The 26,724-nt window shown below is 39.7% G+C and overlaps 1 protein-coding gene across 8 annotated transcripts in view; it reads right to left on the reverse strand.

Annotated features, from left to right (window-relative positions):
• LOC127483844 (uncharacterized) overlaps positions 1-26,724 on the reverse strand; it is a 124,653-nt gene that overhangs the window by 39,854 nt on the left and 58,075 nt on the right. For 3 of the 8 annotated variants that reach the window (XM_089311104.1, XM_089311105.1, XM_089311103.1), the window contains exon 2: positions 13,005-13,095. The exons of the other annotated variants lie outside the window; for them this stretch is intronic. In XM_089311104.1, the coding sequence (XP_089167230.1) occupies positions 13,005-13,095 (91 nt within the window). The remainder of the gene's footprint in view (positions 1-13,004; positions 13,096-26,724) is intronic. 8 annotated transcript variants of the gene reach the window in all.

The following is a 26,724-nucleotide window of genomic DNA, read 5'->3' on the forward strand; positions in this document are numbered from 1 at the left end:
GCAAGACCCCTACCTTACACCTTAAACAAAAATCCACTCAACGTGGGTTAAAGACCTAAATCTACGTCCTGACACCATCAAGTTATTAGAGAACATTGGAGAAACCCTTCAAGATATTGGCACAGGCAAAGAATTTCTGGAAAAGACCCGGGAGGCACAGGCAGTCAAAGCCAAAATCAACTATTGGGATTGCATCAAATTGAGAAGTTTCTGTACTGCAAAAGAAACAGTCAGGAGAGTGAAGAGACAACCGACAGAATGGGAAAAAATATTTGCAAACTATGCAACAGATAAAGGGTTAATAACCAGAATCTACAAAGAGATCAAGAAACTCCACAAAAACAAAACCAACAACCCACTTAAGAGATGGGCCAAGGACCTCAATAGACATTTTTCAAAAGAGGAAATCCAAATGGCCAACAGGCACATGAAAAAATGTTCAAGGTCACTAGCAATCAGGGAAATGCAAATCAAAAGCACAATGAGGTTTCACCTCACCCCGGTTAGAGGTTAGAATGGCTCACATACAGAAATCTACCAACAACAGATGCTGGCGAGGATGTGGGGAAAAAGGGACACTAACCCACTGTTGGTGGGAATGCAAACTGGTCAAGCCACTATGGAAGTCAGTCTGGAGATTCCTCAGAAACCTGAATATAACCCTACCGTTCGACCCAGCCATCCCACTCCTTGGAATTTACCCAAAGGAGTTTAAATTGACAAACAAAAAAGCAGTCTGCACCCTAATGTTTATTGCAGCACAATTCACAATAGCCAAGACCTGGAACCAACCTAAATGCCCATCAATGGTAGACTGGATAAAGAAATTATGGGATATGTATTCTTTAGAATACTATACCGCAGTAAGAAACAACGAAATCCAGTCATTTGCAACAAAATGGAGGAATCTGGAACACATCATGCTGAGTGAAGTAAGCCAGTCCCAAAGGGACAAATACCATATGTTCTCCCTGATTGGTGACAACTGACTGAACACCAAAGGGGAAACTTGTTGAAGTGAAATGGACACTATGAGAAATGGTGACTTGATCAGCATAGCCCTGACTGTTAATGGACAACTTAATACATTATCCCTCCTAGTATTTTTTTTTTGTCTGTTCTACTTAATATGACTGGTTTAATTCTGTAATTATCACACAGTTATTCTTAAGTGTTGAAAATTAACTGAAATGTGATCCCTGTTAAACATAAGAGTGGGAATAAGAGAGGGAAGAGATGTATAACTTGGGGCATGCTCGGGCTGACTTGCCCCAATTGGTAGAGTTGGAAACATACCAGGGGATTCCAGTTCAATCCCATCAAGGTGGCATGTGCCAATGCCATCTCACTATTCCAAGTGATCAATTTCAGTTCACAATTGATCATAATGAAAGGACTAAGAGTCAAAGGGAGCACATAAACAAGTCCAGTACCTGCTAACACTAACCGATAGAATAAATAAAGGGGAAAGTGATCCAACATGGGAAGTGAGATACTCAGCCGACTCATAGAATGGCGGATGTCCTAAATAGCACTCTGGCCTCAGAATCAGCCCTAAAGGCACTTGGATCTGGCTGAAAAGCCCATGAGAGTATTTCAGGCATGGAAAGCCAAGACACTCTGGCAAAAAGATCTCTGTGAGTGAGATCCCAGTGGAAAGAACAGGTCTTCAAAGAGGGAGGTGCCTTTCTCAGAAGGGAGGAGAGAACCTCCACTTTGACTATGACCGTGTCTAAACAAGATAAGAGTCAGAGAACTCAAGGGGCTTCCATAGCCTTGGAAACTCATGACTGGTGCATAGGGAGATTACTGATGCCATAAACAGGAGTGTCAATTGGTAAAGTCAACAACAGGAGTCACTGTGCACTTACTCCTCATGTAGGATCTCTGTCCTTAATGTGCTGTACATTGAGGCTTAATGCTATAACGAGTACTCAAACAGTATATTTCACTTTGTGTTTCTATGGGGGTGCAAACGATTGAAATCTTTACTTAATGTACACTAAACTGATCTTCTGTAAAAAAAAAAAATCAATTCCCAACTTGACTCTCACTGGGATTAAACATGACAATAGGTCTGATCTGATTTCATCATCATTTAAAAAAAAATCATTATTTTTCGCTTTATGTCTCTGTGTGGGAGCAAACTGTTGAAATCCTTACTTAAGGTATACTAAGCTGATCTTCTGTATATTAAGATAATTGAAAATGAATCTTGATGTGAATGGAAGGGGAGAGGGAGTGGGAAAGGGGAGGGTTGTGGGTGGGAGGGACGGTATGGGGGGGGGGGAAGCCATTGTAATCCATGAGTTGTACTTTGGAAATTTATATTCATTAAATAAAAGATAAAAAAAAAAGAAAGTCCCAGGCCAAAGTCTTCCATGAGTGTACAGGCTCTGACCAGCTTCTCACTTCACTCCCTCCAGGTGCTTGATCTTCCCAACCCAAGAGATGGAGATATGTTGGCATGCATGCAGAACAGCCTCCTGAAACCGGATCTGTACTGACCTCATCTCCACGTAGCACTGCAATGCCGCTTGCCACTTGAAGGTGTTTAAATGTGAAAGATGACAGATGGTTTGACAAAGGGAATTTGAGTTTTCTGGAAAGTTCTGTGGGACTACAGAATTTTATTGTTTGGTCTCTGTAGTCTTCTGATCGTCATTTGGAGGCTCCATTTTCTCTATATTTTGTGTTTTTCATAAAACAAAACATTTTCACTTCCTAGTGGATGCTGCCAGTGACCTTCGGGCTGTTTATTGCCTCTCCGGCTGTATTAAACCTCCAAGTTCTGCAGTGGGATTTCTAAAGGACACAGGCCTCAAACCTGCCAACCTATCAATTTACTGGGGAGAAAAAATAAACATTAGTGTGCCTCTCACAGCTCGAGATTGTATTTGTAACTAACCTTCATCCCGGACCACACTGCTCACTCAGAGACCTACTCTTGCAGCGGGAACACTGACTGTCCCTCTCCCCTCTCCATCTCAGACCTTTCTGGTGCTCCCTCCTTGTGTCCCCCAAGATGGAATTGCTCCCTCTCTCTCCAAGGACCGTGCTATAATGTCTACAGCAAGCCACTCTGGCTCAGCAGTGGTTTGGGAGGTGACTTTCAGTGTAATGAGGTCTTACTGCCACTAGGGTCCTACAGAAAATTACAAGGAGCCCAAGCACGTCCTTGGAAACCTAACTTCCTACCAGACCCCTCTGCACAATCAGTTTATTGGGTTTTTGTTTGCTTATAATGATTTGTGGTTTTTAATGATGAATTGAGAACAACTTTCCCAAGTTCTTTCTTCTGCCTCAAGAAAATTATGTCAATTGCTTGTTTCTACTAAATGACTGGAAACAAAATCATTTGTGCACAAGTCACTCCACAGCAAAGCAGCCCCCTTTCCTCAATGCCTGGTCGTAAGGTGGATTTGTCAATCACCATCCCAAATCTAGCCACAGAGTCAGTCATACGATCCAGGTTAAGCTGTCCTACTATATCAAACTCTTAGCTATAGTGAATGGATCGGCATAAGCAAATGCCCCAAACCAGGAACAGAATCTTTCCTGGGTTTCAGATACAGACACTGAAGAGAGCTGTTAGATGTTATCTTGTTAGGCTGGAAGGAGCTACCGGCAGCTGTCTCATCTGCTGATTGAGCAAATTAAACAGAATAAAACACAATATAGCTAAAAACTGTGACAAATGTGCAGGTGACTCTGCTTCAGATTGTGGCAAGAACCAGCCTTAGATATCATCAACTGATGCATTTTCCCTTTTGCATAATTTACGTTATGTGGGTTTCTGTCACTACAGCAGGAATCTCAGATAATGCTATTTGTACATATAAGATTACATATAAGATGTGTTCTGGATTTTATTTCTATTTCTTCTCCTTTTAATTGTTTCTTCCTGGTATTGCCCCAATTTCCAAATTTCTTTCTTTTCAATAACTTTCTATATATTTAGGGAACTAGACCCTTTTCTCATGTATTTTCCCACACATTGTCACTTACATTTTGATTTTGGTAAGTCCTTGCCATTTAAAATGTTGTCCTATGCATTTCACCTTTGGAATAACACTTAAAACACATTGCCTAATCCAAGATTATATATTTTTTTAACTTTCATTTAATGAATATAAATTTCCAAAGTACAGCTTATGGATTACAATGGCTTCCCCCCCCCATAACGTCCCTCCCACCTGCAACCCTCCCCTTTCCCACTCCCTCTCCCCTTCCATTCACATCAAGATTCATTTTCGATTCTCTTTATATACAGAAGATCAGTTTAGCATACATTAAGTAAAGATTTCAACAGTTTGCTCCCACACAGAAACATAAAGTGAAAAATACTGTTTGAGTACCAGTTATAGCATTAAATCTCAATGTACAGCACACTAAGGACAGAGATCCTACATGAGGAGTAAGTGCACAGTGACTCCTGTTGTTGACTTAACAAATTGACACTCTTGTTTATGGCCTCAGTAATCACCCTAGGCTCTTGTCATGAGCTTCCAAGGCTATGGAAGCCCCCTGAGTTCACTGACTCTGATCATATTTAGACAAGGCCATGGTCAAAGTGGAAGTTCTCGCCTCCCTTCAGAGAAAGGTACCTCCTTCTTTGATGACCCGTTCTTTCCACTGGGATCTCACTTGCGGAGATCTTTCATTTAGGTTTTTTTTTTTTCTTTTTTTTTTTTTTTTTCTTTCCCAGAGTGTCTTGACTTTCCATGCCTGAAATACTCTCATGGGCTTTTCAGCTGGATCCGCATGCCTTAAGGGCTGATTCTGAGGCCAGAGTGCTGTTTAGGACATCTGCCATTCTATGGGTCTGCTGTGTATCTCACTTCCCATGTTGGATCGTTCTCTCCCTTTTTTATTCTATCAGCTACTATTTGCAGACACTATTCTTGTTTATATGATCCCTTTGGTTCTTAGTCCTATCATTATGATCAATTGTGAACAGAAATTGATCACTTGGAATAGTGAGATGGCATTGGTACATGCCACCTTGATGGGATTGAATTCGAATCCCCTGGTATGTTTCTAACTCTACTGTTTGAGGTAAGTCAGCTTGAGCATGTCCCGAATTGCACATCTCTTCCCTCTCTTATTCCCACTCTTATATTTAACAGCAATCACTTTTCAGTTAAGTTGCAGCACTTAAGAAGAATTGTGTATTGATTACAGTATTCAACCAAAAGTATTAAGTAGAACAAACAAAAAAAATACTAAGAGGGATAACATATCAAGTTGCTCATCAACAGTCAGGGTGAGGGCTGATCAAGTCACCATTTCTCATAGTGTTCATTTCACTTTAACAGGTTTCCTTTTTGGTGCTCAATTAGTTGTCACCGATCAGGGAGAACATATGGTATTTGTCCCTTTGGGATTGGCTTATTTCACTCAGCCAAATGTTTTCCAAATTCCTAACAGGGATCACTTTTCAGTTAAAATTTAAACACCTAAGAATAATTGTGTGTTAATTACAGAGTTCAACCAATGGTACTAGAACAAAAAAAATACTAAAATGGATAAAGTATTACATTGTACATCAACCGTGAGGACAAGAGCTGATCAAGTCACTGTTTCTCATAGTGTCCATTTCACTTCAACAAGTTTCCCCTTTGGTGCTTAGTTAGTTGTCACCCATCAGGGAGAACATATGATATTTGTCCCTTTGGGACTGGCTTAATTCACTCAGCATGATGTTTTCCAAATTCCTCCATCTTGTTGCAAATGACCGGGTTTCGTTGTTTTTGACTGCTGTATAGTATTCTATAGAGTACATGTCCCATAATTTCTTTATCCAGTCTACTGTTGATGGGCATTTGGGTTGGTTCCAGGTCTTAGCTATTGTGAATTGAGCTGCAATAAACATTAATGTGCAGACAGCTTGTTTGTTTGCCAATTTCATTTCCTTTGGGTAAATTTCAAGGAGTGGGATGGCTGGGTTGAATGGTAGGGTTTTTTCAGGTTTCTGAGGAATCTCCAGACTGACTTCCATAGTGGCTTAACCAGTTTGCATTCCCACCAACAGTGGGTTAGTGTCCCTTTTTCCCCACATCTTCTCCTGCATCTGTTGTTGGTAGATTTCTGAATGTGAGCCATTCTGACCAGGGTGAGGTGAAACCTTTTTGTGGTTTTGATTTGCATTTCCCTGATTGGTAGTGATCTTGAACATTTTTTCATGTGTCTGTTGGCCATTTGGATTTCCTCTTTTGAAAAATGTCTATTGAGGTCCTTGGCCCATCTCTTAAGTGGGTTGTTTGTTTTGATGTTGTGGAGTTTCTTGATTTCTTTGTAGATTCTGGTTATCAACCCTTTATCAGTTGAAATATACATTAAAAATTTAAAAATCAATAATCTTCTGGCAAATAGGAATTAACCAATAAAGAAATAGAAAACAAGATTCCTTTTAAACTAGCAATAAAAGCTACAAACTAAGTATGGTTTAATTTAACAACACATGAACATCTCTGGAGAGAAGTCTGAAACAACAAGGAAGACCTAAATGAATGAAAAGATTTACATATTCTTTGAAAGAACACTTCAACAATGAATGTGGTATTTGCTAGTGTTCATTCAGGAGTCATAGTTGCTACATATTTTTTTCAGGGCTTCCCATGTATTTTTGTCTGTTTTGTGTTGCTGTAGCAACGTACCTGGGGCTAGGGTATATACAAAGAGAAGCTGTTAGCTGACAGCTGTGGAGCCGGAAAGTTGGAGACTGGGTGGCCGCATTGTTCAACCCTGGTGAGGGCCTCTGGCCACATTGCAACCTGGAGGGTGACATCAAGGCAAATGGTGCTGGGAAATGATCACAGAGACAGAATGTGGGGAAATTTATAGCCTAGATGTGCTCCTTTTGTAACGCACTTTTTGTGGGAACTAACCAAAGTTTCACTAGAACTGCAATAATATCTTCGTGAATGATGTCCCTGGTGAACCAATTACTTCCCACTGGTTCCTGCCTCTTAATGGTCTTCCATCTCTCAACACTGCCACACTGAGGACCAAGCTTGGGGTATGCAAATCTTTGGGATACATATTTACACCATACCCACACAAAACACCATGTAGTAATATTTAAGTTTCCCGTCAACCTTAGGTGGTGTCATTGTCAAGAATTTTAGCATGTTTGGTAGGGCTGGAGGATGTGATAACAGAGGTAGAATAGGAATGACTGGGCCAAATATCAAATACTGGGTCTGACATTGTGGCATAGTGGGTACTCCTGCTGCCTGCAATGCCAGTATCCCATATGAGCACCAGTTTGTGTCCTGGCTGTTCCACTTTTGATCCAGCTCCCTGCTAATGCTTTGGGAAAGGCAGTGGAAGATGAACTAAGTATTTGGACCCCTGACATCCTCGTAGGAGATCCAGATGAAGCTCCCAGCTTTGGACTGGCCCAACCCTGGTCATTGCGTCCATCAGGGGAGTGAACTAGTGGATGGAAGATCTCCATCTCTCCCAGTCGCTGTTATTCTTTCAAATAAATAAATAAATGTCACCACCTGTAAAGGTCTGTGCCTCTAATTTCTGCTATGCTACACCCGAGTCCAGTGACCCCATTCATGTGTCTGTTGGTCCATGAGCGTGGTCTCCTCTGATTTGAGCAGAGAACAATATGTACTTTCAGACACGATCTTCCCACGCCATGTCGCTTTCTTTGAAAACACTTAATGCTCTTCTTAACTAAGTACTTCTGATATTTGTGTTATTTCTTTCACATCTCTCAGAAAGCTCTTAAGCTCCTATAGAGGAAGGTAGGAAATATCTTTGTCTCCGCCCCTTCCATTGGCAAGGAATGCGTAGTAGGCATTCAGGTATGTACCTAATGCATGCCTAATATCTGAGAATCCATGCCAGCCCCTGTCGCTCTTCATTTTAAAAGCCCCCGTGTTCCACGCCCACATACTCTTCTATCTGAACTCTGGGAAGATCATTTTCATGTTACAAAATATCTTACTTAAATGTCATTGCATTAATAGATTATTTTGGTAAAATTTTCTGTCTTTACAATATTCAATCTCTCAATGTATAGCATGAGAGCATTTTATAATTTTATTCACCCATGTTCTACATATTTCCAATAAGGATTATTTTGTCTTACTTTATATTTTTGTTTCCAATTGGGTACAATCTTTTTGGAGTGGAGGATTTCTTTTCTTATTCTGTTTTAGGAGCAGATACACTTATAAAACAGAAAATTGATGGTTTTCAAAGTTCAATCAGCAAAAATATTTGATTTAATCATTCAGTGGTGGGTATTATTCTTTTATGGATAGGCAATCATATAATAAAAAGGGTATCTTTTCCTTTATTCCTTTCATTATGACAGCTATTATTTTATGTTTAAATGCATAATATCAAGACAATCATTTTAAGCAATAAATGAAATAAGTTTACTGTGTTCCTATACCCAGGAAGAATTTAGTTTTTCACCAGTAAACACGATATACTTACTTATATGGCATAGATTTTTTGTCACACTTGAGTAATTTTTTTCCTCTTTTATAGAGTTTTTATGTAAGTATTGATGCTCAATTTTTTCAAATGTATTTGAATTCCTACTATGAAACATTATTCAGAATATGAACAGGGAGACAACTTTGTGAGAGTGGGACTTTGAGTGCTCCCGCGGGGCTTTTCTGCCTTCCATGATGAATTACGGCTCCACGTATTGCCGCCATCAGCGCTCTGGACTACAGTGCAGGCTTCCTGGCTTATTGGATGCTTCAAAACTCCCTGTTCCTTTCCTTATAACTTTCCTGATTCTCTAGGGAGAAGCTTTCCTGTAGGTATTCATTTTGTCAGTAAGGTGGCCAAGAGAAACAATGTTGTAAAGAAAAGAGGGTCAGGGCTGATGCTGTGGTGCAGTGGGCAAAGCCATCGCCTGTGGTGCCTGCATCCAGTATGAGTGCTGGTTTAGGTCCTGATGCTCTATTTCTGATCCAGCTCGGCGCTAATGCGCCAGGGAAAGCATTAGAGGATGGCCCGTGTGCTTGGGTCCCTGCACACATGTGGAGACCTGGATGAAGCACCTGGTTCCTGGCTTCAGACTGGCCCAGCCTGGGCTGTTGTGACCCTTTGGGGAGTGAACCAGCAGATAAGATTCTGTGTGTGTGTGTGTGTGTGTGTGTGTTCCCTCTCTCTCTTTCAAGTAAATAATTACATCTTTAAAAAAACAAGAGTGTTGAAACTCCCACAGCTAAGATGTTCTTGAGCTCATTATTACAAATTCTGTGTAAAATCTCTCTTCCCATTTGCTTCTTATTCTAAGCCACTGCAGAATTAAATACTAATGTTTCTGTGAGAAGCAGTGACTTTGCCATCTTTATATACTTTCTGTAATTCTGTTCATGTGGGTTAAAAACTTACTCAGAAAATTATTTAGAGAATTGAAGATGCTTGGACATTTTTGTTAATGGAAATGGACACTCTCCAGCCCCATATAATGAACAGAGTGTGGGATGCATGTGTACATACGTGTACACATCTTGTACACAAGCGTGGACCATGAGAGCCTTCGACAAGACAGCACACCCCCTTGTGCACAGGTGTGCAAATTAAGCCACAAGAAATATTGGCACCCAGCTCCTGCCCTCTCTCCTCCCCTCCCCCTGAGGACCAGGCAATTCCCCCCTCCTCCATCCTTGGGCATCTGTCATCCCAGCAGCCACCACAAAAAATCATTCTTCGCTTTCACAAACTGAATTCTGTCTATGGAGCAGCTGGTGGGAGCGCTCCAAGGCCAGGCACTCCCTGAGAAGCCAGCCTGCTTCTCTCAGCTGTCAGGAGCTTTTAGAAATAACGCTGTCCTCTGAGGAAGTCAGTCTAGCAACAGGAAAATAAGTAAAACCTATTATAAAACAGTTGTCCAAGAACTTGGGCACGGCGCGGGCTGGAGATCGATACACTGTGAAGGTTAAATCTATTTTCACACTGTGTTCTATTTCACAGTTTAATGGTGTTTTAATGTGTCTGTCACTGAGCCCCTTCATGTTATGCAGGTAGGGCCTTTACCAAGGAGAAAGAACCCGGCTCTTCAAGCTTCCCTGTAACATCTTATTTTCCAGCTGTGATCTGACACTCTCTTTTTCCATGCAGAGACACGGCGGGGCTGTCTCTTCACCCGAGCCCTCTGGCTCTCATCTCCTCTCTTGGAGTCCTGATGTTGCAGGAGGCAGACAGGGGACCCTCTGAGTGATTGTCAGATACCTTTCTGGAAAACTCTCCAGGGTAGACACCTGTATCAAAGAGGAAGCAGCAGAGTGGCAGACAACACTCCTGGTCCTTCCCTCTGTGCCTTTCATTGAGCGATGTCTCCTGCAAGGCTAGATGTCTCAAGCCTGGCCACTTCCCTCTCTCTTCCACCTGGCTCCTTGTATAACCTCTTTCCACACTTCAGGTCACAAGCTTATCTGAGTCAGGGGTTTTGTTCCTACTTCCCCATACTTTTAAGAAACATCCTTCTTATTTGTTTTTACCCAAGAAGAGATTTTTTGCTTCTACATTTGCACACTTCAAGCGATGTAGCAATACAGCAATTGCAGTGCTTTCCTAGGGCGACCATAAAGAATCACTAAAAACTAGGGGGCTTAAAGCAACAGCAGTCTACACCTCAGCATCTGGAGGCTACACAACTGAAAACAAGGTGGTGGCAGGTCCAAAGCTCTAAGCTCTCCCTGAAGGATCTGGGGGCTGGGGGTCTGCCCTATACCCTTTCAGCTAGCTTCGGGGATGTTGGCAATGCTTGGCATTCCTTGGCTTGTGGGCACACCAATCCAACCCAGGCTCCACCACAATGTGGGGTTCTCCCTATGTCTCAGTCCCTTAACTTGTCTTCCTATGAGGTATCAGTCATGTTGTATCCAACTCCCCTGGCTCACTCCAGCCTGAGCTCATCTTAACTAATGACATCTACAATGTCCCTGTTTCCAGCTGTGGCCACATTCTAACTCTTTTAAGATTTATTTATTTGAAAGACAGAGTTAGAGAGGGAGAAACAGAGAGAGAGAGAGAAGTTGTCCGTCTGCTGGTTCACTCCCCAAATGGTTGGACCTGGGCCGATGTGAAGCCAGGAGCCAGGAGCTTCTTCCAGGTCTCTCACTCAAGTGCTGGGGCCCAAGAACTTGGGCCAACTTCTGCTTTCCCAGGCCATAGAAGAGAGCTGGATTGGAAGTGGGGCAGCTGGGACTTGAACTGGCACCCATGTGAGATGCCATCACTGCAGGCAGTGGCTTTAACCCACTGTGCCACAGCTCTGGTCCCTGTGGTCACATTCTGAGGTTCTGACAAAGACATGAATTTGGGAGTACTCTATCTGTGATGGTTACTTTCACGTCAACTTGTCTAGTTCACAGCACCCAGATATGGGATCAATTATCATTCTGGATGTTTCTGTAAGGGTTTTGGGTGAGATTAATGTTTACATTGGTAGAATGAGTAAAGGAGTGTGCCCTCAGGATAATGGGTGGGCTTCCTGTAATAGGCTGAAGATTTTCCAAGAAGAGTGAGTGACCCTGCAGGGTAAGAGGGAAGTTGTTGGAGACCGCCACATGGCCTGAATGCTGTTAAAGGCCTAGATTTTGGAGACCACTGCATGGTCTGAATTATGCTGAAGACATACTTGGCCAGATTACAAAGGTGATTGGTCAAGTTATATCAATGGAAAAGGTCACTGGAAACGATGCTGAGGCAGCAAAGGAAATGCTGTGAGCTCTGGTCAACAGCATGTAGGACGTTCGGCCCAGTTAATAATTAGCCCCCACAGGGACTGGTGCCATGGCATAGCGGGTAAAGGCACCGTCTGCAGTGTCATCTTCTCAGATGGGCACTGGTTCAAGTCCCAGCTGCTCCATCTCTGATCCAGCCCTATGCAATGGCCTGGGAAAGCAGTGGAAGATGGCCCAAGTGCTTGGGCCCTTGTACCTCTGTGGGAGACCTGGAAGAAGCTCCTAGCTTTGGATCGGCTCAGCTCTGGCCACTGTGGCCATTTGGGGAGTGAACCAGCAGATGGAAGACCTCTCTCTCTCTCCGTAACTCTGACTTTCAGATAAATAAATAAATAAAAAAAAAATTAGTCTCCCTCAAGACTTCCACATTGTGATAGTTCTTTTAATCCTAGCTTCTAAACAAACAACTCCTTCTTGTAAACATTGAAATTCATCATTGTTCCCTGTTTTACTATGTGTAAACTCCTTCATCCTGAAATCCTGTTTCCACAAAACTGCACATTTTTATGATTAATCAATCATATAATTGATAATCAATCAAATACTTGGAGTAACCAGACATCTGGGCCTCTGCTGCTGCCTCCACCTTGGCAGTGGACAGTGTCCCCTTGTTTTTCTACATTAGTATCTTTAATCTGAGTCTGCTGCCTTAACCTGTGTGACACTGTTCCTCTTTCAGTTTAACCTGACACCCTGCTGTGCTGGATGCAGCAGGAAGTTGGCCAGTAAATGGCTTTAGGACCTGGACTGCAGTACCAGCTGTTCCCGGGTTTCCTGGCTGCTGACCCATGCTGTAGCATGGGGAGTTGTCAGGCATTATGATCACCTAAGCCCACTCTGTATGCCAACTCTACATGTTTATCTTATTTTCCCTATTTCTCTGGAGAACACTGGCAAATATACTATCCAGTCCAGTAAAAACTTATATATGAAATATATAGAAGGTATTCCATGGAAAAGTATGCATTATTTCCTTGTGTTCTATAAGGGGAGCCAGCATATAGGCACTTAGATTTCTGAAGAATACAGTGATTTAATGAGTTTGGCATAATCCTGCTTGTGGTGGAATGAGAAGGCCATGCCAAGGTGGCCACTGGCAAGTGAGTGTCAGTTACTCAGGAATGGCTTTGAAACCCACCTGGCAACGGAGCCTACCTGGCAACAGGCTGTGATTGGTTGGGGCATAGACCACCCCTTGACCAGATTGGCTGGTCTTGACTATATAAGATGTGGTTCCAACTGTAATAAACGAGTCTGCGGGCTGCTCACCTCAAGCCTGCCTTCACCCGACTCCCGGGGTCTGTGTGGTGACTCCGCGCCTCTTGCCCCCACCACGCTGCTCCTCTCAGAAACGAATCCACTGCAACATTGTTGAGAAATCAATGGCAACACCTGCTTGTTCAACATTCAAACATGGCTGGGTTGTCCATGGGATTCAAATTATTATGGGGTGGCAACTGGGGGCTATGATGGAGTGTAGCTCATAAAAGAGGTTCTTATTATGTGTTTTTTTTTTCTTTCCTAATTTGCCCATTTTAAGTTTTAATAATTTTATTATATATATATATATATATATGGGATACAATGTGGTATTTCAATACATGTGTAAAATGTACAATGATCAAATCAGAATGATTGGCATTTCTATTACACTAGACTATATCATTTCCCAAAGTACAGTCTTTTAACCCTTGGAGGAGGGGGCCTCTGAGTTCCTTCTGAGGGCCCAAAAAATAAACATTATTATTGTAGTGATACTAAGATTTTTTTGGCTCTTTCACTGTATTGGAATTTAAACTGATAGCACAAAATCTATGATGGGTAAAACTGATGTAAGCTAACAGAAATATAAACAATTTCCCTTAGGCAATAAAAATGATCAATTTTATTTTGTGACAAAATTTTATTCTGGCAGCAAAATTGAAAATTTACTTATAGAATATCTGTCCATATCAAAGTATAATTATTGTCTTGAGGACAAATATGTATGTGGCTATTTGAGTTGTTAGCTAAACTAACCACTTTTTGTCATAGAATATAATTTTTTTTAAAGCATGACTAACAAAGTATAATTATTCAGGCTTGGATATTTGGATTATGTTTTCTTGAAAGTAAATGAGGTGAGCCTGTTACCTAAAGGTGAACAATTAATAGTATTTGTTGTGAATGATAAAATATGAACTTTCAAGGGAAAATGGGAGGGGGAGCATGATGGCAGTATAGCAACATCATGTTCTGACTCACACAAGGCAAAATAGATGGTTAATAAAGGGGATACAAGCTGGTGACAGAACCATGAGAATTTCATGCTGAGGAGTCCAACGGAGACTGGGCAGGTCCACACTGAGGGAGCAAAAAAGAAAGGGAAGTAGTGGAGGCGTGGTGAAGCAGAACAGGGAGACGGATGTTACCACCTGCTCAGCAGACCAGATGAGATGCAAGGTTGCAAGTCTGCAGAGTTGCAGATAGCAGTGAGTAGGTAGCCTGGAAAACTGTGTTTGAAGGTCAAAGTGGGAAGAACAGGGAAACAAATGGAGAGGTCACGCATACCCCTGTCCATTTATGTCTTCCCCCCTCCGCACAACTGGACATACAGCTGGCTGAGAGAAGCCATATTGTTTGTTCACACCTTCACATGTAAACAAGAGGCTACCATATTTGCCTCCCGTGCACACGTCCATGGGCCACTTCACCACACCCGCAACATGGGAACGAGTATCAAAGCATTTCAGAATAATTTCCCCCCACCATGCAAGCCATACAACAAGGAGAAATCCTAAATATTGAAATCTCGAGCCGTACTATGCACCAGTAAGAAAAGAGCCCAGCCCCAGTGGGCAGGGATTAGTGCACCAGAGCTCTCATACCTACACCCATCACGATCAAGAAGCAAGAAGGACTCCCAGAGGCGGGGATGCATGCTTCCACTTGCAATGCACAGACACATAGCAGCTCATAGCAGAGGGAAAATCTCACCACAAGCACCAAGACACATGTTAAAGAGAAAAGCAACCTGAAATGCCAAAAACAGGGGAAGAAAACTTAAGAATAAGGAAGACACTATGAGCCCTCCAAAGGAAAACTACAACTCCTCAATAATAGAAGCTGAAGAAGAAATTGAGGATATGCCAGAAATGGAATGCAGAAAATTGTCAGATTACTTTGAAGCAATCAGAAATAAATTCACGATCTAAATGAAAACTGTTCCCAAGAAATTGAGATATTAAAGAGAAGTCAGAATGAAATACTCGAAATGAAGAATTCAATAGATCCAACAAAAAATGCAGTGAAAAGCCTTAACAATACAGTAAGTGAGAAGAAAGAATATCAGAAGTAGCAGACAAATTTCTGGAAATAGTACAGTCAGATCAAATGCAAGAAGAATAAATTAGAAAATTAAAAGACATGGTTGGCGATCTACAAGATTCTATCCAACTACCCAACATATGGATCATAGAAATTCCAGAAGGTGTGGAAAGAGAGAAAGGATTAGAAGGAATCCTTAATGAAATAAAAACAAAACTTCCCCAATCTGGAGAAAGAAAGAGGCATCCAAGTGCACAGAACTCCCATCAGACATGACAAGAAAAGATCTTCACCTCAACACCTTGTAGCAAAACTCTCCTCTGTAGCACATAAAGATCTTAAAATGTGCACAAGAGAAATGACAAATCACGTTCAGAGGAAACCCAATGAGACTCACTCAAGACTTCTCATCACAAACCCCAAAGGCAAGAAGAGGATGGCAAGACATAGTCCAAGTCCTAAGAGAAAAAACTGCCAACCTAGACTATTATACCCTGCAAAATTCTCATTTATGAATGGAGAAATGAGGATCTTCCACAGAAAACAGAAATTGAAAGAATTTGTAGCTACCTGCCCAGCCCTATAAAAGATGTCAAGGAGCAACATAGAAACAGGAGCATCACTAAAAAAGTAGATGAACACAGAAAATGACCCTGAAAAGTACAAATGAAATCTAAAATAGATAAGCAGAACTCTTTATGGAACATGGCAGAGCAGAGTCGGTACTTAACAATAGTCACACTAAATGTAAATGGTCTCAATCCCCAGTTAAAAGCTACAGAGTGGAAGAATGGATTTAAAAACAAAACCCATCTATTTGCTGCCTACAAGGAACACATCTTACCAACAAGATGCATGCAGACTGAAAGTGAAAGGATGAAAAAGATAATCCATACTAACAGAAACCAAAAAAGAGCTGGTACAGCCATCTGAATATCAGACAAAATAGACTTTAAGACAAAAAACTACTAAAAGAAGCAAAGGAGAACACTATATAACGATTAAAGGATAAATTCAACAGGAAGATGTGACTATTATAAATGTATATACTCCTAAATACAGGGCACTTAGCTACTTAAAAGAATGTTAAGCCATTTAAAGGGAGATAAAGACTCAAATACAATAGTAATTGGCGACTTTAATACCCCACTTTCAACAATGGACAGATCAGCAAGACAGAAAATCAACAAGGAAACTACAGATTTAATCGACACCATAGAACAAATAGACCTCGCAGATATCTACAGAGCCTCCCAACCTACAGTCACAGAGTACATATTTTTCTCTCTGGTACATGGAACTTTCTCTAGGATTGACAACATGCTATGCCATAAAGCAACTCTTAGTAAATTCAAAAAAATCGAAATCATACCATGCATGTTCTTGGACCACAATGCAATGAAGCTGGAAATCACCAAGTCAAGAATCTCTACATCATATGCAAACACATGGAGAATGAACAACATGTTCCTGAATGAAAAATTGTTCATAGAAGAAATCAAAAAACTTCTGGAAACAAAGATGACAATACAACATAACAAATTTTGTGGGATACAGCAAAAGCAGTATTAAGAGGAAAGTTTATAGCAACTGGTGCCTACATTAAGAAACTTGAAAGGCACCAAATAAATGAACTATCTATGTACCTCAAGGATCTAGAAAAACAGCAGCAAACCAGTAGAAAAAATAAATAATTAAAATGAGAGAAGAGTTCAACAAAATTGAAACAAACAAACAAACAAAAAACAAAAAGAAATACCAAAGATCAGCAAAAGGAAGAGATGGTTTTGTGAAAAAAATAAAATTGACATACCATTGGTCCAACTAACCAAAAAAAGGGAGAGAAGACCCAAATCAATAAAATTAGAGATAAAAAATGAAATGTAACAACAGATACCACAGAAATAAAAAGAATCATCAGAAATTATTACTAAGAACTTTATGCTAACAGACTTGGAAACCTAGAAGAAATGGATAGATTCCCAGACACATACAACCTACCTAAACTGAGTCATGAAGACAAAGAAAGCCTAAACAGACCCATAACCAAGACAGAAATTGAATCAGTAATAAAGACCCTCCCAACAGAGAAAAGCCCAGGACTGGATAGCTTCACTGCTGAAATTCTACCAGACATTTTAAGAACTAATTACAATTCTTCTCAAGTTACTCTAAATAATTAAAAGGGAGGGAATCCTCTCAAATTCTTTCTATGAAGCCAGCATCACCTTAATTTGTAAATCCAGAAAACAAGCAACAGAGAACTACAGACCAATTTCCCCAATGAACATAGATGCAAACTTCCTCAAGCAAATAATAGCCAATCAAAGCCAACAACACATCAGGAAGATCATTCACCTGGACCAAGTAGGATTTATTCCTGGTATTCAGGGATGATTCAATATTTGCAAATCGATCAATGTGATATATTACATTAACAAATTGAAGAACAAAAACCATATGACTATCTCAATAGATGAAAAGAAAGCATTTGATAAAATACAACAACTTTTCCTGATAAAAACTCTAAGCAATTTAGATTTAGAAGGAACATTCCTCAACACAATCAAGAATTTATGACAAACCCATGGTCATAATTACTGAATGGGGAAAAGTTGGAGTCATTCCCACCAAGATCCAGAATCAGATAAAGGTACCCACTCTCACCATTGCTATTCAGTATAGTCCTGGAAGTCTTATCCAGAGCCATATGGCAAGAGAAAGAAATCAAAGGATTCAAATCAGTAAAGATGAAATCAAACTGCCCCTATTTACAAATGATTTGATTCTATATATAGGGAATCAAAAAAAAAAAAAAAAAACTCCACTAAGAGACTAGTGGAACTCATAGAAGAGTTTGGTAAAATAGCAGGATATAAAGTTAACACACAAAAAACAACAGCCTTTGTATAACAGACAATGCCATGGCTGAGAAAGAACTTCTAGGATCAAAACCATTCACAATAGCTACAAAAAAATCCAATACTTTGAAATAAATTTAACCAAGGATGTCAACGATCTCTATGATGAGAATTACAAAACTAAAGAAAGAAATAGAAGACGACATACAAAAATGGAAAAACTCCCATGTTCATGGATTGGAAGTATCAATATTGTCAAAATGTACCTTCCTCTGCAAATAATTCACAGATTCAATGCAATACCAATCAAAATACTAAAGACATTCTTTTCAAATCTAGTGAAAATGCTATAATTCACTTGGAAATGCAGGAGACCTCAAATTGCTAAAGCAATCTTATACAGCAAAACAAATCCTGAGGCATCACAATACCAGATTTAAAGACATACTACAAGGCAGTTATAATCCAAACAGCCCAGTATTGCTGCATAAACAGATGGACAGACCAATGGCACAGAAAAGAAATTCTAGAAATCAATCCAATCCTACCAGAGGACCTAGCCATGCCACTCCTCAGAATTTACCCAAGGGAAATGAAATCAGCAAAAGGATTATCAACACCTCCATGTTTACTGCAGCACAATTCACAATTGCGAAGACATGGAATCATATTAATTGCCTGTCAGTGGAAGACTGGATAAAGAAGTTACAGGATATTTATCCTCTAGAATGCTACATAATGGTAAAAAATATTAAATCTGGTCATTTGCAACAATACAGATGAATCTGGAAAACATCATAGTTAGTGAAATAAGCCAGTTCTAAAGGGACAAATACCATTATTCTCCCTGATCTGTGATAACTAACAGAGCACCTACACAGAAACCTGTAGAAGTGAAATTGACACTATGAGAAGCAATGACTTGAACAGTCCTTGTCTTGACTGTCAAGGAACAGTTTATTATTATATTTCTTTATTTTTTCCACTTAATACCATTAGTTGAACTTTTACATAACATAGAATTAATCATATGCATATAAAGTCAATTGAAAATTGATCCCAATAATAAAGCATTGGAATAGGAAAGGGAGGAGCTGCACAGTTCGGCACACATTCCTGTGGACTTACCCCAAAGGGTGAGCTAAAAACTTGCCATGGGACTGCAAATCGATTAAGCTGGGTGGTACTAATGCCATCTTATGTGATAAAGTGATCATGTTAAGTGTGTAATTGATCATATAAATATGATTAAGTGTCAAAGGGATCACATAAATAAGACCAAGTATCTGCTAATAACAATAGATAGAATTAAAAGGGAGAAATTATTTGCAAACTACACCACTGATAAAGGATTAACAACCAGAATCTATAAAATGATTAAGAAACTCCACAACAACAAAAGAAACAACCCAATAAAAAGATGGGCCAAGGACCTTAACAGATATTTTTCAAAAGAGGAAATCCAAATGGCCAACAGAAACGTGAAAAAATGCTCAGGAATTTTAGCCATCAGGGAAATGCAAATCAAAACCACAATGACATTTCACCTCACCCCAGTTAGAGAGGCCCTCATACAGAAATCAACAAACAACAAATGCTGGAGAGGATGTGGGGAAAAGGGCACCCTAACCCACTGTTGGTGGGAATGTAAAGTGATAAAGCCACTATGGAAAACAGTATGGAGATACCTCAAAAACCCGAATATAGACCTACTGTTTGACCCAGCCATCCCACTACTGGGAATTTACCCAAGGGAAATGAAATAAGTAAACAAAAGAACTATCTGCACCTCTATATTTATCACAGCTCAATTCACAACAGCTAAGACATGGAAGCAACCTAAATGTCCATCAACCGAAGATTGGATAAAGAAATTGTGGGATATGTACACTATGGAATACTACACATCAGTAAAAAAGGATGAAATCTGCTCCTTTGCAACAAAATGGAGCAAGCTGGAAAACATCATACTTAGTGAAATAACCCAGTCACAAAGAGACAAACACCATATGTTCTCCCTGATTTGGGAGAATTAATAGCACAGCTAAAATGAAAGCTATAGAAGCAAAATTATCACTTTTAGAACCAATGTCTTCAAGAGTCCTTGACCTGATTGTCGAGAGACAGTTAACCATTGTTACTTTTTGCTGTGTATATCCTTTTTGTTTTGCTTTGTTGATTTTTTCTGTTTTCTTTCTCTCTCATCTCTCTACTTCACACTATATGCTGAACTCTGTGTAACACAGAGTTAATTATATGTATTTTAAGGCAATTGGAAAAAGACCCCAGTTAAAAATAAGGGAGTGAATAAGAAATGAAGGAGTTCATCTAAAACTGTAAAACAGAATAGTTCTGCATACAGGTATATAGACTCACCTCTCAGGGTACAACCTAAGAACTAATCATGGGCTCCAAACCCATAAGATTAGGAGATATAAATACCATCTTCACTGTCACAATGACCATATTAAATGTTAAAGGCAACAGATAGGCTGGTCTAAATTTAAAAGGGGAGATATAAATAACATCAAGTACCCAGTAAAAATAACAGAATTAAAAAGGGAAGGAAGGACCAACATGGGAAGCAGTCCAGACAGCAGCCTCCTAGAATGACTTTGGCAGTAAATAACACTCTGACCTCAGAATCAGCCCTTAACGCTTCCTGGTTGGGCTGAAAAGCCTGCAAGAGCATTTCAGGCATGGAAAGACAAGACTCTGTGGAAAAAAAAAATCCTGCACAGAGGATCTCTGTGAGACCTCAGAGGAAAGAAAGGGTCATCAAAGAAGGAGACACTCTTCTCTGAAGGGAGGAGAGAATGCCCACTTTGCTTATGGCCGTGTCCAAATACCGACAGAGTCTATGGTCACAGAAAGCTTCCATAGCCTTGGTAGCCAATGACGAGAGCCTCAGATGATCACTGATGTTATAAACAGTGTCAATTGTTAAAGAACAACAGTAGTCACTGTGCACTTGCTCCCCAGGTAGGACCTCTGTCCCTATTGAATTGTAATATGAGAATTGACTACAAATTCTCTCCCCAAACTGTACTCTATATGTTGTGTGTGGGCATGGGGGCAAATTGCTGAAACCCTATGATTAGCATAGAGTTGGTCCTCTGTATATAGTTATACTAAAAATGATCCATAATGAAGAAGGAGATGGGAGAAATAATGGGAGGTGGGGTGGAAGGCATGGGGGAAATATTCCTAAAGTTGTATCTATGTAAAAATGCATTCATTATCTTGATGTGAATGAAAGGGGAGAGGGAGTGGGAAAGGGGAGGGTTGCGGGTGGGAGGGACGTTATGGGGGGGGAAGCCATTGTAATCCATAAGCCGTACTTTGGAAATTTATATTCATTAAATAAAAGTTAAAAAAATGGCAAAAAATGCATTCATTAAATAAAAACAAAAAATTAAAAAAAATCCAAAAAGAAAAGAATCAGGAATAAAGATATACTTATCCAAAAAAACAAAAACAAAAAACAAACAAAGAATTAAAAGGGAGAAAATTTTCCAACATGGGAAGCAGTCCATACAGCAGACTCATAGAATGACAAATGCCCTAAACAGCACTCTGACCTCAGAATCAGCCCTTAAGGCATTCAGATCTGGCTGAAAAGCCTATGAGAGCACTTCAGGCATGGAAAGGCAAGACACTGTGACAAAAAATTTTCTACATGAAGGATCTCTGTGAGAACCCATTGGAAAGAAGGGGCCAATAAAGAAGGATGTACTTTTCTCTGATTGGAGAAGAGAACTTCCACTTTGCTTATAGCCCTTTCTAAATAATGTTGGAGTTTGTGGACTCAAAAGGCTTTCATAGCCTTGGCAGCACATGACAAGAGCCTCAGGCAATCACTGACCTCATAAATAAGAGTGTTAATTGTTAAATCAACAATTTGTTTCACTATGCACTTACTCCCCATGTAGGACCTCTGTTCTTAAAGAGTTGTACCATGAGAATTAACTGTAGAAGTTGTTCTCCAACAGTGCTTTATACTTTGTGTGTGTGAGAGAGTGCAGATTGTTAAAATATTTACTTAGTATAGAGTTGTTCTTCTGTATATAAAGTTAATTACAAACAAATCTTAATGACGAATGGGATGGGAGAGGAGTAAAAGGTGAGATGGGAGTTGGGGTGGGAACATGAATATGGGGGGAAGAACCACTATATTCCTAAACCTGTACCTATGGAATTTGTATTTATTAAATAAAGGCTTTCTTTAAAAAAAAGAGAGAGGGACAAAATGGGATGTAGAGACTTGCTTCTGCCACTGTGGGCTGAGAAGCTCCCTGATGACATTTGTGGTGATGTTAAAGGATCACGATTGTACCTGCATACAAAACATGTCAAGATCAGAAGTTTTGTCTATCTCACTGAACCAATGTTTTCCAAAAGACTAAAGCAAGATGTTATAAAAATGACAGATAGGTAAAAATATAAATTTAAAATAAAATGTAAAGAAATAGATTTTAATGCTCAAAGGTCCAGAGTCTACCTTGTAACTCACTTTTATCAATTGTGAGGCTTTGCTGTCCATATATCAGACAGACTTGGATATGTCTCCCTTTCCTAACCATGCACCTGGAAAAGACCAGACTTTCTTCAGATACTTGAATCAAAGCAATGTATTATCAAATAATTTAAACAGAAGCAGACATCCACTCTCTTGAATTAAGTGAGACATGAAAGATAATTGCAAAATTTATAAAGTATTACTACTTTTCTCACCAATCATCTGAAAATATTGTTGTTAACAAATTCTCTTTTGATTTTAACGTATATGCTTATTAATTTTAATTATTTTAAAATTCTCAGTTTTATTTCTCAAGATATTAACTATTGATAGATATGATCCCATAAGCAAAGGTTCTTTAGGGTTCTAAATAATTTTTTAAAAAGTAGAAAAATATCAAAGATGGTGGAATAGGGAGGGAGCTTATTAATCTAGTCTAGGGGAAGACAGTTTTTAAAAAGAGAGTACAGTCTCAGGGAAGAGTTAAGGAGAAAATGGCAGAGGACATGCCACACAAATGAGGGACATTGTGGACCTATATGGAGAGTGTGAATGTGCACAACCCAGGACCCCAGCAACTGAGAGCCTCAGCACCCACTCTGGAAAGTGAGGTGAGACCAGACTGCAGCAGCTCAAGTCACTGACAATGAAGCTGTGAGAAGAACCTGGTTTGAGTCTGGCTTGGAGGAGAAAAAAATGGAGGCATGTTTCTCCCTCCCTGGCCACTCCACACTGGAATCCCATAACAAGCTGAGAGGGTAGACACAATTTTGGGTACAAGTAAAAGCTGTGAGAACTTGTGTCTGCACATCCAGCAAACAGTCAAGCAGAAATGTCTGAGTCTGGCTAGGAGAATTGACTAGGGGCAGGGTACTCAAGACTGTGGAAGGTTTGTGTGCCAGGACTGTGAAAACACCATGGCTACAAGAAAGGTCCAGGGTTTGGCTGGGACTTTGGACAGTCACTGTGGGTGACTCCACAAACTCATGGCAGATTCCCTGGTGATGGTCATTGCTGCAGGATCTGTGCTTATACAAGGACTGTGCAGATCCTTTGTGTGGTTCTTGTGGCAGTATGGATGAATATTGTACCCACTGGGGCTAGCATCCAGGCACTGGTCTCCTTTAAGGAGAGGTGGTGAGCATGAGACTACACCAACAGAACAGAACAAACCTTCTCTATGACAAAAAAAAAATGAGATTTACCACACCTAACCTGGTGGTCACTTTGGACATTCCCTTTACCTTGGAACACTAAATAGAGCTCCCTGGCCACACCCACCACACACCTGGGTATTCACTGAAAAGGCAGATATTCCACTAAGCCACAGAGGTGTAGTCCAACGATAAAGCCATCACAAGGAAAAAACAAAACAATACAAAAGGAACCAACACGTATCTCAAGAAATGCTGGTTAATAAATGCAACAATTCAAAAAATAAGACAATGTGATGCCCCCAAAAGAACACAACACTTGAATACTAGAATGTGAAGATGAAGAAATTGAAGAAATGCCAGAGATGGAATTCAAAAAATTGATTGTAGGATTAGTTAGAAGTAATCAGAAGCCGATCCATGAACAAATGAAATCTATACATGACATGAAAGAAAAAATTTCTCCCATGAAATTGAGATCTGAAGGAGAAACTGAAATTAAATCTTCAAGTGAAGAATTAAATAGAACCAAAAAAATGAGGTGTAAACCTAACAAAAGACACAATGAAGCAGAAAAAAGAGTTAGAAGATGAATCATAGCAAATTTTATAGCCAGATCAAAAAAAGAAGAAATTAGAAAATAAAAAACAGTGTTGGAGACCTATGGGATACTATCAAATGGCCCCACATATGAGTTTTAGGAGTTCCTGAAGGCATGGAAAGAGAATGAATTAAAAGGTATTTAAGTAATATAATTACAGCAAACTTCCCCAATTTGGAGAAAGAAAGAAGCATCCAAATACAAGAAGTACATAGAATTCCTAATAGATATGATCAGAAATGACCTGCACTATGACACACTGTAGTTAAACTCTTCACAGTAAAACATAAAGAAAATATTCTAAAATGCGCATGAGAGAAATTTCAAATTATTTTCAGAGGATATCCAATTAGCTCATAGCTGACTTCTCATTAGGAACCACGTAGATTAGTAGAGAAGGGAGAGATATATTCCAAGTCTTAAGAGAAAAAAAATTGTCAATTCAGAATACTGTACCTGTAAAGCTCTCATTTATGAATGAAGGTGAAATAAGGATCTTCTATAAAAAGAGAAATTGAAAGAATTTGTCACCACCCATCCAGCCTTGTAAGAGATGCTTAAGGATATGCTACACAAGGAAACACAGTCATCACTATGAAAGAAAATGAAGGCAGAAAATCTCCAAGTAAAAGTACAAAGAAAATCCAAACTAAATAATAGGAAAATATATGGAAAAATGACAGGGCCAAATCATTATGTCTCACTAGTCACCTTGAATGGAAATGGCCTCAACTCTCCTGTTAAAAGATAGACGGGATGGTGGATTAAAAAACAAAACCCATCAATTTGCTGCCTACAAGAAACACATCTGACCGACAAAGATACACGCAGACTGAAAGTGAAAGGATGAATAAAGTTATTCCATGTTAACACAAACCAAAAATGAGCTGGAGTAGCCATCCTAATATCAGACAAAATAGACTTTAACAAGAAAGCTATTAAAAGAGACAAAGAAAGGTACTATGTAATGATTAAGGGAACAATTAACAGGAAGATGTGACTATTATAAATGTATTTGTACTTAATTACAGGGCACCTGGCTATTTAAAAGAAATGTTAATGTATCTAAAGGGATAGACTCAAATACAAAAGTAATAGTAATTACACCCCACTTCACCAATGGACAAATCAGCCAGACAGAAAATCAACAAGGAAACAAAGTTAATTGACACTATAGACCAAATGGACCTAACCGTTATCTACAGAACTTTGCATCCTGTAGCTGCAGAATACATATTCTTCTCACCAGTGCAGGGAACTTTAAGATTGACCACATGCTAGGCCATAAAGCAAGTCTCAGCAAATTCAAAAAAATCAAAATCATACCATATGTCTTCTCTGATCATAATGGAATGAAGGTAGAAACTAACAATTCAGGAATCTCTAGGACATATGCAAACACATGGAAACTGAACAACATGCTCCTGAATGAACAGTGGATCATTGAAGAAATCGAAAGAGAAATAAATTTCTGGAAAGAAATGAAAATGACAATAGAACATATAAAAGCTTATGGGATACAGCAAAATCAGTGTAAAGAGGAAAGTTTATAGCAATTGGTTCCTACATCAAGAAATCGGAAAGGCACCAAATAAATGAGCTATCACTGCATCCCAAGGACCTAGAACAACAGCAAACCAAATCCAAAACTAGAAGAAAAGAAATATAATTAAAATTAGAGAACAAATAAATCAAGTTTAAACTAATTAAACAATAAAAATTCAGCAAAATGAAGAACTGTTTTTTAAGAAAAATAAACAAAATTGACACATCATTGGCCCAACTAACCAAATGAAGGAAGAAGACACAAAACAATAAAATTAGAGATGAAAAAGGAAATGTAAAAACAGACACCACAGAACAAATGAATCATCAGAAATTATTACAAAGTTCTGTATGCCAACAAACTGGGAAAGCTAGAAGAAATAGATAGAATCCTAGATACATACAACCTACCCAAATTGAGCCATGAAGACAAAAAAACTTGAGACAAATAACCAAGATGGAAAAAGAATCAATAATAAAGACTCTCCCAACAAAGAAAAGCCCGGGACTGGGTGGCTTCATTGATGACATTATACCAGACATTTAAAGACGAACTAAGTCTGGGGTTAGGACTGTGGCATAGAGGGTAAAGCCTGCCACCTGCAGTGCTGGCATCTCATGTGGGTGCCAGTTCAAGTCCTGGCTGCTCCACTTCTGATCCAGCTCTCTGCTATGGCCTGGGAAAGCAGTGGAGGATGGCCCAAGTCCTTGGGCCCCTACATCCATATGGGAGACCAAGAGGAGGCTCCTGGCTCCGGATTGGTGCAGCTCTGGCTGTTGCGGACATCTGGGGAGTGAACCAGCAGATGGAAGACCTCTCTCACTCTCTCTGCCTCTCCTTCTCCCTCTGTAACATTTTCAAGTAAATAAATAAATCTAAAAAAAAAAAAAGACCTAACTCCAATTCTTCTCAAGCTATTCAAAACAATTAAAAGGGAGGGAATCCCCCCAAATTCTTCCTATGACACCAGCTTCTCCTTAATTCCTGAACCCGAAAAACACA

The sequence above is a fragment of the Oryctolagus cuniculus genome, chromosome 12 (assembly GCF_051225735.1).
Source record: "Oryctolagus cuniculus isolate XC-2025 breed Fujian yellow rabbit chromosome 12, ASM5122573v1, whole genome shotgun sequence".
Classification (NCBI taxonomy): domain Eukaryota; kingdom Metazoa; phylum Chordata; class Mammalia; order Lagomorpha; family Leporidae; genus Oryctolagus; species Oryctolagus cuniculus.